We start from the raw sequence: 11,826 nt of genomic DNA on the forward strand, positions 1-11,826 counted from the left end.
GGGGTCGTTCACAGGTTGCTCTCGTGGTTCTCCTCCGTCTCCACAGCCATGGGGGGCAGCCCTCCGTTGTCGTTCAGCCGCTTGGCCCTGTAGGTCTCGTAGTGGATGTTGTGGGTCACTTCTTTTAGGTCCTGGAGATGAGTCCTGCAGGGGGCAGAGCGAAGGTGGGGGTGGGGAGATACCAGCAGTATCCCTGCAGTCAGTCACAGAATCAATCACAGAGTGTCAGGGGTTGAAGGGACCTCCAGAGACCATCAAGTCCAACCCCCGGCCAGAGCAGGACCATCCAGCCTAGGGCAGGTCACACAGGAACACATCCAGAAGGGTCTGAAAAGTCTCCAAGGTAGGAGACTCCACAGCCATCCTGGGGAGCCTGTCCCAGTGCTCTGGAACCCTCACAATAAAGAAGTTCTTCCTCACATTGAGGTGGAACTTCCTGTGCTGCGGCTTGTGACCATTGCCCCGTGTCCTGTCACAGGGCATAAGTGAGAAGAGGTTGATTGTCCCTTCCTTCCTGACACTCAGCCCTCATCTATTTATACACATTAATTAGATCCCCCCTGAGTCTTCTCCAGCCTGAAAAGCCCCAGGTCTCTCAGCCTCTCCTCGTGAGGCTGGTGTCCCAGTGCCCCTTGTAGCTGGACTCTCTCCAGTAGGTCTCTGAGATAACTGTGACTCTGTTGTAGGCTCAACGACAGGGTGCAGGCCATGGGCTGGAATCCCTGGCTGTGCTTGCCAGTGCCCTGTGCCCCTCACCCCTGTGCCAGGGGGACAGCCAGTGCCCATCCTGGTGTGGCAGAGCAGACGTGGGCTTATTTCACCTCAAGTGCTGGTGACACAAAGGAAGGAAGCACCAAGAGGGTGTCTCCTGTCTGCTGCAGACCACAACCTGCACAACACTGCTGCTGCTTTTCTCTGCAAAGTGTGTTTCCCTTGTTTTCTTTTATTTTTGGTGTTGATTTAGAACCTTATGGTATTTACAGAGCCCAGGGGTGACCCTGGCTCTGCAGCTCTTCCACAGAATGGGAGGCAGGGATCCCTTGTGCTGAGGCAGCCTCATGAAACAGGCTGAGAATGAGGCAGGGCAATGAAAGCTGGATGAAATATGGAGCTTTTCACTCCCAGGTCTTATGTTCCAGCACATTCCTCCACCCAGCAGGACACATGGTCTAGGACATAGTGTCTCTTCACTGTTTTTTTCACTGCCTCCAGCCCCAGACCTGTTGTCAACAACAAATAGAAGTTGTTGCAACCTAATATCCTCAGTGGGCTGTAAGGGGGGGGGTTGGTACCCTGTTTTTTCCCAGGTTTCCAGCTCCTACATGCAGACCAGCTCCTCCTTGGCATGGTGGCCATGTCTCTAGGAGAGCCCCTAGTCTGTCCCCCCTTTAACCCAATCCAACCCTATCCCACGTAAGCTTTCACTTCCTGAAATGTGCTTTATCTTCCTTTCCACAGGGGCTGTTTCACTGTCAGGGAGTCCCAGGAAGGCTCCCTGCTCCTTGAGAGCACACTGGTGCCTGACCACAGCCTCACCTGATGACAAAATCTCGAAGCAGGGCAAATTCACAGTGAGTGAGGTTTTCCACTGAAAAAACAAACAAACAAACAAAAAGCAAGCAATTGTTATGTTTGATTCTTTTTCAGCATCTCCTTTGTGGTGAGAGGACGTGGGGCAGGTGACAGCTGGGTAGAGCCTGTGTCCTTCAGGAGGGACAGAGAGGTGGACAGCTCAGGGACAGCCCCTGAGGGGGTGTGCTGAGGGGGAAGCCAAGGCAGGCTCAGGAGCTCAGCTTCATGCACCGTGGGTGTTGAGAAAGGCTCCAGCTTCTGCCTGCAGGTGGAGGTGCTGCCACATTGCCCAGGCAGTGCCCTCCCAGCAGAGCTACTGGAGAATTCTCCTCCTGCTGAGCTTCAAAGGGCTGGGAAGGCAGCCACGGGAGTGTTCTCTGGACCCTCCCCCGTTACTGGGGCCTGCAGAGAGACTTTCAGCTCCCAGAAGCAAAGGGCTTTTTACCTTCGATGATCCCCCAAGGCGTTTTCCTGCCCAGGACTCTCTTCCCATTCACCTGGTACTCCTTGTCGCTGCCCACCACTGCGAAGGGCATGCTGTCCTGCTGGGGAGACACACAGGGACCTGCTGGACCCACCCCAGGGAGCAGCACCCTCCCTGCTCCCCTCCCACCTCTGCTCCCCTCGGCTCACTCAGCACAAAGCCTTCTGCAGGAAAAGAGGGTCTCCAGAGCAACGCTTCACTGGTGGAGAGGTGTCCTCTCCACCTCTCAATGCCATCCCTGGCATTTTGGGCCCTTGCTTTACAGGTGGCCTTGCACCCACAAGCTCAGGGGGTAGCCTGCAGCAGTGCCAAGGGCTCTGGAGTTGGGGGCAGAGCTTCTCTGCACCCATTTTTCAGCATTTCTGAAGAGGGGGGTGACCAGAGATCTGGTGTAGTCAGGAGAGGGTCTGTCAGCCCGGGGTTGCTCATACAGATAGTTTGTGGTGAGTATTTTTCACCAAGTTTGTAGTTGTTCACCAGAAGGAGGAGGACTCAAAATCTATCCTCCCTGAAAAGACACAGGAGCATTCAACATGTTCAGTTCTGAAGTGGTTGTACTGAGGAAGGCCAGAAATGGGGTAGGGGTCCAGATTTCCTGGGAAGTGGCAAAGTGAGGCTAGTGGAGACCCAGAGATCTGTAAGGACAGGGAGAAACCATCAATTTTGCAGAGCACAGGGTGCAGGAGACCCTGCTATCCATCCATAAGGTTCTGCAGATGTTCATAGACCTCCTCTGCTTTGTAGATGTCCCTGGGCCTGGGAAGGGATTGCAAATACCACAGGAATGGAGATTAAAAACTGGGTTATCTGTTATGTGTCAGACTATCCAAACCTGGGGCAACGATGCTCCAGTGCAGAAGAAAGCGTGGGACCCTCCTCAAAGCCAGGAATGGGCTGGAGAAGAGGCAAACCCAGCTAGTCCCCTCCAGCATGGGTGGTGCATTGCCAAATGGGGAAGGATTAATTAAGATGGGGAGGGTGGGAATTGCTGTGGGGGTGTGACAGCCTGAGGGAGTGGAAAGGACAAGTGTCAGTCTGCAGTGCAAGACTCCTGGAGTTTCCTGAGGACTGCCAAGGAGGCAAATCTGTTCTCATTAATGGCCTAGACACAAAGATGATGAGGGGGGTGATTAAGTGCAGTAGCATCACAAGGACAAGAGGTGTTGCCAGCACAAAGGCAGACTGGGTTATTATCCAGGAAGAAGTAAATCTGAGGCACAAAGAGCAGCATTTAGGGAACAGCATCAAGAATTTCTGCTGTGACTTCAGAGCTGATGAAGAAGCAGCAGCAGAAGGAGTGGAAGGACCTGTGCTAGTTAGTCACCATCTCACCAACAGCCACCCGTGGGATGGAGCTGTTTCTGAAGCACATGTGGTCCCTGGGCTGGGCAGTTCAGGTCTCAGGAGAGACAGAGGAGCATGGGGTACCAGCACCAGTGCTGTGAAATCCAGTGAAACTGGAGCAGGCACAGAAAGAAGTGGCTAGAAGCATGAACTACTGAGGAATGGGAAGCTCATCCAAGGGAGCTTGTCTCCTTTAGCTAGAGAGTCAGCAAAGGATAATATTGTTCTCTATAAATGCCTGGAGTGGTGGAGGGAACCACTAGGGAGGAGAACTGCTTGAGACAGTTCATGGCACAAGAACACATAGATAATGCTGGGTACAACCTGGCCTTGAACAAACACAGGCTGGAAATGAGGAGATAGTTCCTGATGCTCTGAGGAGAGGAGGATGGGACAAGCCTTCTCCCAGAGGCTAGGAGAGCAAGGAACTGGACTTCTTCTTAGGCTGAGTTTGCTCAGCAGATGAGAGGGCTCATAGTTTGGGACAGAGGCTGGACATCAGCCACACACCAGGCCCCTTTGGCCCTTAGTGCTGGCCAGACAGAGCATCCAGCAAGGGGAGGTGGAGCATAGTCCCCCCTCACTCAGCCTCCACAGCACCCTGTAGCACTGACAGGGACAAACTGAGCTGGGGAGGAGGAGTGACCATCCCTCACATGCATTACACCTTTCACCCAGGGACTGTGAAGCAATTAAAACCTCCTAGTGACTCATGTCTGCTTTACACTCACTAATACATGGCCAGCCTTCATCCCCCCTTCCCTGCCCTTCCCACAATCAAATATTTCCTACCCTGATTTTGTCATTCTCTGTTTTATCCTCCAGGTCTTCATCAAATTCCTTCTGGGGGTAAAACTCGATCCCGTTTACTTCCAGCTCTTTGCGCACCTGGCCAGAGAGACATTTTGGAGCACAAGGCAGCACAAACCTGAAGGGAAGGCAGGTGGGACAGTCTGGCAAACACCTCTGTGATGCCCTTCCAGCGGGCAGGGGCTGGAGGTGGGCAGGGGCTCCCCACCCCCCAGGAGGTGTGCAGCAAAATGAGGGCACACAGCAGCGACGAGGAGTCTTCCTTCCCCAGCCCGCTGCTTGTCCTGCTCTGCAGTGGCAGATCCTGCCGTGTCCCAGGGATACAGATGTTTCTCCCTCCTCTAACAGATGCCCTCAGAGCCATGAACATCTTCAGGATTTACCCACCAGCCCAGCACTGGGCTCTGTGCACGCCCTGGGGGCTGCGCTGCACTCCCAGGCAGAAGGACACCCCTCCCTTCTCCCACCCCCAGGCTGGGGCAGGGAAGGGTCCTATGCAGCAGAGGAGATGCTCACCCTTTGTTTGAATTCGGTCTTCTCCTCCAAGGTCATGGTGTCAGCCTTGGCAATGACTGGGATGATGTTCACTACCTTGCTGAGGTGCTTCATGAACTCCAGGTCCAAGGGGCGCAGGCTGCAGCCCAAGAGGGAACAACAGGGAAGGGATCAGGGAAGGGATCACTGCACCCTCCTTGCCTTTCACCCTAGTGACCCTCCCAGCATCAGGCCACCAATGAAACCTCCCTTGTGCACACCCTGCTCCCTTCCACGGTGCTCTCATCTCCTTCTTCCCATCCATCCCACAAAAACCCAGTGGCATTTCTCCTGCCCTAGACCCTTTCAAGCCCCGCAGCACCCCAAGTTAAGCAAAAGAGCTGCCAGCCCCCCAGGCAGGACCCCCGGGTCTGTAGCTGGGGTGGAGCAGAGCAGAGCCGGCACAGAGGCACCCAGAGCTTGGGGAGGGATGAGGGGTCGTGTACATACGAGTGGCCCGTGGGGGAGATGAAGTAGAGGCAGCAGTGCACTCGTGTGTCTGGGATCCGTTTCTTCCTTGCAATATTCACCTCCTCTTTCAAAAATTTCTCATATTGCTCGTTGATGTATTTCTCAATAGGCTCCCAGCTGTTAAGGTGGGAGAGAGAGGTGAATAGACAGCCACAGATCTCCTCGTGTTCCTGCCTACAGTGTTCTGGCTCTGAGAGCAGCAAAGCAGGCTTGGGCAGAAACAATACCCACCACAAGCACCTCAGCAGCAGCAGAGGTACTGAAGAGTTCCTGTAGCTGGGCACAGAAAGGGGCACTGGCTATGGAATGTGTGTGTGCCCCCAGCACACACCCAGCACAGCTCCACAGCCCCCTGACCAGCCCCCTGAGTGCAGTGAGATCCCACGTGCTTCCCAGGCCAGGGGGGGATGAGAGCTGCTCCATGCATCATCTTCACTCCAGCCCCTTCTGGGACACGAGGCCTTGGCCACCTAAAACTCACCAGTTCTCATTGTTGATCTGGTCCCCAAATCCTGGTGTGTCGATCACAGTCAGCTTCATTTTGACACCACCTTCTTCAATCACTGGGGAAGAGATTGCAAACAATGATATACCTCCCTGGGGACCTATTTGATCGTGAAGCAGCTCTCTGTGCCCTGCAAGGGAACCAGAGTGCTCTGCCCTCATCCCTGCTCCGTGAGCATGACCACGCCAGGCTGGGATGTGCTGTGGTAGTTGTGACCCCTACTTCCATTTCTGACCCTAAATTTTGGTAACCTCTGCACCAAAGCCACCTTGTAACCACTCTGTCACAGGAAAATGGATTTGTGCTCAGTCTGTGGCCCAAAGGTGTCCCCAACTTGTCCTCCCCTCCCATGCATCACCTTGAATCTGAGGTGATGCTCATGACTGCACCACGGTGGATGAGGTGGCACCACTGTGCTGATGCTCTGCCATGGGATGTGCTCTCCAGGCTTGGCGTGGGACACACTAATCCAATTCACAGAGATTATTAAGTGTCTGCAGGTCAGAAAGACTCAAGGTTTAATCCACACATGCAGACCAGTGTCTTTGCAGAAGAAGAATCTCTAACTCTTCCTGCCCCTCACGTCTGGCTGTGGCACCAGTGGCACTGCTGTTTAAGAAAAGCTTTGGCTGGGTCTGAGGCCTCCTAAAACTGGCACTTCTCCTTTAGCTTCCCATGGAGAAAGGGCTGCCTAATACCAAAGAACTGTTTGCATTGACTGCTGGGATCTTCTGCAGGACTGTGCTGAAGTGCCAGTGTTGCCTCTGGTCCAGCCTGCTCTTACCATGCCCGATGGCTTTGATCTCCACTGTCTTGGGGATCTTCTCCTCCCGGTTCCAGCCTGAAGATTTACGGCTCACCTGGGATTTGAAGAGAGTGTTCACCAACGTCGACTTTCCCAGTCCACTCTGACCTGAGGATTGCAAAGAGAAAGCTCGTGACATCTGCCAGAGCCTGGTGATGACAGCAGGCCCAGGGGCTGGAGACAAGCTGGCTGGGGAAGGGGCTGGAGCTGCCCCCTCGCCTCGTGCAGGCTCTTCTGGCCTGCAGAACAAGCCCTGGCTGCTCCCTCGTGCCCTCCCTGCAGGGTTTGCTCTCCCTGTCTCCTCACAGGACAGTCCCTGGCCATGGTTCCCAGCCCCTCAGCTGGTCCCAGCCTACCTACAACCATGATGTTGAAGTCAAAACCTGTCTTCATGGTTTTCTTGCGCATCTGCTCGATGATGGTGTCGATGCCGATGTAGCCCAGCAGGTTGGTGTTGATGCCCGTGGGTTTCATTGGGACCACTGGTTTTTGTCGTGGCTCTGGGACCAGCTCAGACATGGCTGCTTCGTTTCTGCTCTCCACTGGCCCTGCGTGGGGAGAAAGATTGAGAAATCCTCACTGAGGGGCAATGGGGAGCTCCCTGCAGACCTGCCACAGGGTCTGAGGGCAACTCTGAGCACCCCTTCTGAGGGCTCCTGAGGATCACCGAATGGCAGAAGTTTAGCAGTGAGGTTTTCCATGGATGAACATAGAATCATAGAATCCTTTAGGTTGGAAGGGACCTCCAAGATCATCAAGTCAAACCATTGAGCCATTAGGGCTCTAAAGTCCTCTACTAAAACAGATCAGAATCTGTCAGGGTTGGAAGGGACCACGAGGATCCCCCAGTTCCAACCCCTCTGCCATGAGCAGGGACACCTCCCACTAGACCAGGCTGCCCAGAGCCTCCTCCAGCCTGGCCTTAAAGACCCCCAGGGATGGAGCCTCAACCACCTCCCTGGGCAACCCATCCCAGGGTCTCACCACTCTCATGGTGAAGAACATCTACTGGAGCTTCCAGCACACTCTTCCAGAGGAGGAGGTGGAGGAGTGCAGTTCGTTGAGCCTGCAGCATATTGATGGTTGCCTCCAAACAGCAGGACCAGCCCCAGTGCAGCTGCCTGGGCTCCTGGTCAGGTGCCCACATCTCTGTGTGTGTCCTTGGCTTTGTCTCCCAGTTCTCACCAGGATCACCAGTTCAGCATGAGATTTGCAATAAAACAGGCTTTCAAAAATGATCGTGTGTCAAGTCCTGGCACTGAAGCAGAGCTTGGGGTTTGCCAGGAGAACTTTGGAGCCTGGCCCTTGACAGGGGTGGCTGTGTTGCTGGCTGTGCCCTGCAGGATGAGTTCCTCAGAGGAAGGCAGTGGTAGAAGTGCAAAGCATGGCCACAGCCTCTGTGCTTGCAGATTGATGGGTTCTGTCACGCTCAAGAAACTAATTATCTACCAGTGATAACGATCAATAAACTAATGAGCTGCACCATTCCCTCCTCACCTCCTGCTCCTCACTTCTTCATGTAAAACAAAGCACAAAGAAAGACCCTGTGGATATTCTGCCCCCTCTGACTCTGCCTGGGGCATCCCTCCTCTGTTTGTCTCCATCTCCTGTCTCATTAGTGAGCAGCTCTCACCCACTGGGAGGAAGCCAGAGGCTGGGAGACACAGGGCAGGGAATTAGAGCTGGAACTGGTGGGGAAGGAGGGTGTGAGGGATGGATCTGCAAAGGAAGATGATGGGGATGAGAATCGAATGCCTTTGGCACACAAACTAGCTGCAGACTGAAGTCTTCCCCACCCTGCTGACACGACTGCCCCGTGCGCTGTCTGATTAGATGGCTGCTCCTCCAGCAGAGGGACAGCGTGTGTTTGCTTGGTGAGCACTCTGCTCATTTTGGATGCCACTTCAGTTCCAGTGTCTCACACTGGATGATCCCTTTCCATCCTTTCTGCTGGAGTTTGTCACCCCTCTCGTCAGGACCTAGCTGCAGAGGAGGATGTGGGCAGCCAGGCAGGCCACTGCCATGGGGGGGTGACACGTGTCTCTTGACACCAGGCTGGTGTCACTGAGCTCCTCTGCAGACACGAGGGCTGCTCAAAATGTCACATTTTATATAAGATTTAATCCAGCACCGTTGTGTGCTGAGGGCAGGCCCCATGGAATGCCCAGCTGTGGCAGGGAGGAAGATGCTTCCACCCAGCTCCTGTACTACACCACTTGGGAAGACTTTCACGTTGAAGTGGGAGAGGGGATCTTCCCTCCACGTGAGAGGATGGCAGCACAGCCACCCGTGCACAGCATGTGGGTGATGTCTGAGGGTTCTCATGACACCTCCGTTCCACCTTGCCTGCAGAGGAGGGGTCTGCAGGAGGATGGACCCAATTCTGCTCTTCCCTGCTGGCTGAGGTGGCTCTGAGCTGTCACCATCCTCTGCTGAAGCAGTGAGCAGCACCTTGGGGGACCAGAGCACAGGGGGGACGACTGGCTTGAGCCAGGCTGGTGATTTTGAGCACCTCATGCTGCCAAGCTGAGCGCTCCCGTGCCACAGCCAGTCTGGGCCCTTCCCGCTGCCAGAGCATCCCCTGGGGCTCCTTTTGTCTTCTCCCAGCTTTCTCAGAGCTGCTGCCACCCAGGGAAGCCCATCTCTCTGGCACAGAGCCAGCTCCTCTGCACCCTGCCCTTTGCTTGGCTCCACCCCGGGCTGCCCCACACCACCCATGCCATGGCCATGGCCACATGCCCGTGCCGTGCCCCTCATCCTGCTGCAGCACCCTCCAGTGCCCACCCCACACAGCCCTGAGGGTCCCACCTGCCTCAGAGTGAGGGGGAAGAGAGGGTGAGGCAGGGAGTGATGAGGGGATGTGGGGCTGGGGGCTGTGGCCCCCCTGAGGCACTTGGCTTCTGTAGCAATGGGGACAACTAAAACCTGGAGGTGGGCAGGGAATAGGTCAAGGTGGGAGGAAGGTCCAGCTGAGCAGCTGCGTGGGATGGATGCAGGATCTGGGCCATGCAGGCTGTGACCCCTCTTCTGCCTGGGCAGTAGCTTGTCCTCAGACAAGGGCTCTCCTTCCTTCCTTCCTTCAACTCCTTGTTCTTAAGGAGGGGAGGGAGGGAAGTTGCTGGCAGCCAACCTCAAGGCTCATGAAGAGCTTCATAACTCATCCCTCAATCTCACCAAGGGACACTTTGTCCAGAGCCAGCAGATGTTGCTAACTCTGTTGTGGACATCACCATACGTGGATATTCTTTTGCAGGCCAGGAGCTTGCAGTGGCTAGAGCATATTTCAGAGTTGGGTTCCAGAGCACCTGAGCCCAGGAGAGAAGACCTCCAGGATTATCCTTCAGATTTCCTGGATTTTATATTACTAATGCCACCCTGGGCTATTTGATTTTGGACATTCAAGATCTCTGAACTTCCTTTTCTCCTCCCAGTCACTTGCCCTCCTCTCTGTGTGGGGTTCCTTTCCATACAGTCCCAGGGAGGGCAGCCCCCATTTCCCAAAGAGGCACCCAAGGGCTCAGCTTTCTCCACACACTTTTCCACCTCTTGACTCCCAGGGAGGAATCCAAAGAGCCAGCTGAGGCACAGCCTGCCGAGGAGCTCAGGGTGTGCAAAACCAGGGCTGGAGCTGCGAGAGGCCCCCGGCTCTCCAGGGAACAGCTCTGCAGCAGTGCTGGTGCTTCTAGGAAGCCTCAGGAGCACCCTGAGGGTCTGGTCAAGGGGAAGCTTTATGCATCCTCAGCACACCCCGCAGCCCCCCCCAGCTGCCCCCCGGGGTGAATACATGACAGGGCACGGGCAGTGCAGCCCAGAATGGGTGGAGGGTGAGCTGAGGTTAACTGTCTGCATCCGCTGTTCGTGCTGCCACCCTTCTCCCTGCTGCTTTGTTCTCTGTGCTGAGCAAAGCTCGTTTAAGAGGGAGGTTGCTGGCGATGCCTCTGCTGCCCGGCTCCTGGTGGGAGGTGGCCTGGGCCAAGCTGCCAAGGGATAATCTCTGGCTTGCAGGGGATGCTCCACTTGGCTCTGGAGCAGGGAGAGGTGCAGCAGCTGGGGCTGGGGCAGGCAGAGCCAGAAGGGCAACGCGTGCCTGGGGAGGTCCCAGTGGCCCCAGAGAGCTCCTGCTTCTGACACCCACCCATCCACCCCAAAACCTCTCCCTGGAAGGCTAAACATACGTGGCCAGCAGCAGACACCACCACTGCAGCACACCCTTCATGGCCTCCTGCCTCTGACATTCATGGCAGCTACCTGGAGACCGTGGTGACCCTGAAGGTCCCTCAGGGGCTCAGGTAGTGGGGACTAACATCTACTCTGCCCCCATAACCCAGATACAGCTGCATCCCCTCCCTCGGCCTTCCATCCTTTGTCTGAGGGGCAAGAGGAGGGGAGGGCTGCAGACAGTTGGTCACCACAGCCCAGCTTCCAGCAAGCTGTGGCTGTGTCACCCCCGTGACACACGGGTGGCCCCGTGCAGCCTGGGGCTGTCCTGCCCTGGCTGGGGGCAGCGATCCACACAAAGGTCTCACCCCAGCCCCTTCCACCCTCCTGGCCCCGGAGCCACAGCCCCACTCCCTGCAGACCTGGAGTGCGGAGTAGGGATGGGCTCAGAGCCCCATGGTGGCTGGCAGGAGCAGGCCCTCAGCGGGTGATGCCAGGTCCCCAGGAAGGAAAGCAAGCGGCTGCTTTGGTAGTGCAGCCTCTCTGGGGCTGGCAGGCTGTAGGATCTGCTCCTGGCTTCAGACTGACAGAGGTGATGGACCAAACATCTCTCTCCTGGAAGAATCCTTCCCCCCGCTCAGTTTCTGTGACAACCCTGAGGCATTTCTCCCAGCTGGGCAGGGCGAAGGCCGAGCCCTGCTGGAGGCACTGCCCGACCTCGGCGTGCAGAACAGAGCCATCCTTCTTACCACACGTCCTTTAGCCTGGCCTGGGGATCACCAGGCATTCTGAGTGAGGCAGGGGAGCTCATCTCAGCCCTTCGGGCTGCTGCAGCCTTCCTGGCAGCGACCTTCCTTCCCCTCAGTGCTCTGCAGAGGGCTTGGGCATAGCTGGGCACACGGTGAAATCTAGGACATCGTGTGCCTCTGGAGGAGCAGGACCTGGCAGTGGAGGGGCTGAGCATGTCCCCAGCCCAGCCGTACCCTCGGGGTCCCTCCCTGGCCGTGCAGCCCTTACCCCATCCCCCAGCTCGCCGCCTGGGCAGCGCGGCTGCATCGCAGGGCGAGAGGATGCTGAGCTCCCCCGGAGTGGTGCCACAGCAGCTGCCTGTCCCTCTGCCTGCCCACCCGCTGGCTGCTGCCC

At 56.2% G+C, this 11,826-nt stretch overlaps 1 protein-coding gene across 2 annotated transcripts; it reads right to left on the bottom strand.

The window, feature by feature from the left end:
* Nucleotides 1-2: 2 nt before the first annotated feature.
* SEPT3 (septin 3) lies at nucleotides 3-7,069 on the bottom strand. Of its 2 annotated transcripts, none has more exons than XM_008936754.1 (9): nucleotides 6,882-7,069; nucleotides 6,505-6,633; nucleotides 5,697-5,778; nucleotides 5,195-5,332; nucleotides 4,727-4,844; nucleotides 4,193-4,288; nucleotides 2,018-2,117; nucleotides 1,537-1,588; nucleotides 3-144 (listed from the first exon to the last, which is right to left on the bottom strand). In XM_008936754.1, exons 1-9 carry the CDS (start codon nucleotides 7,042-7,044, stop codon nucleotides 9-11), a joined length of 1,014 nt encoding a protein of 337 aa, XP_008935002.1. In that variant the 5' UTR covers nucleotides 7,045-7,069; the 3' UTR covers nucleotides 3-8. The 2 variants fall into 2 exon arrangements, with proteins under 2 accessions (XP_008935002.1, XP_008935003.1); XM_008936755.1 differs by having other exon boundaries at nucleotides 9-144; nucleotides 2,018-2,114.
* Nucleotides 7,070-11,826: the final 4,757 nt, after the last annotated feature.

Source organism: Merops nubicus, unplaced genomic scaffold, assembly GCF_000691845.1.
Source record: "Merops nubicus isolate BGI_N331 unplaced genomic scaffold, ASM69184v1 scaffold39693, whole genome shotgun sequence".
NCBI classification, from domain to species: domain Eukaryota; kingdom Metazoa; phylum Chordata; class Aves; order Coraciiformes; family Meropidae; genus Merops; species Merops nubicus.

Bases quoted from the DNA above. Each gene is read 5' to 3' on its own strand.
- SEPT3 (XM_008936754.1), bottom strand. From the start codon at position 7,044: ATGTCTGAGCTGGTCCCAGAGCCACGACAAAAACCAGTGGTCCCAATG. The intron at 6,634-6,881 runs GTAGGCTGGGAC...TGCAATCCTCAG, and splicing joins CTTCAACATCATGGTTGTAG to GTCAGAGTGGACTGGGAAAG. The intron at 5,779-6,504 runs GTAAGAGCAGGC...TCTCTTCCCCAG, and splicing joins GATCAAAGCCATCGGGCATG to TGATTGAAGAAGGTGGTGTC.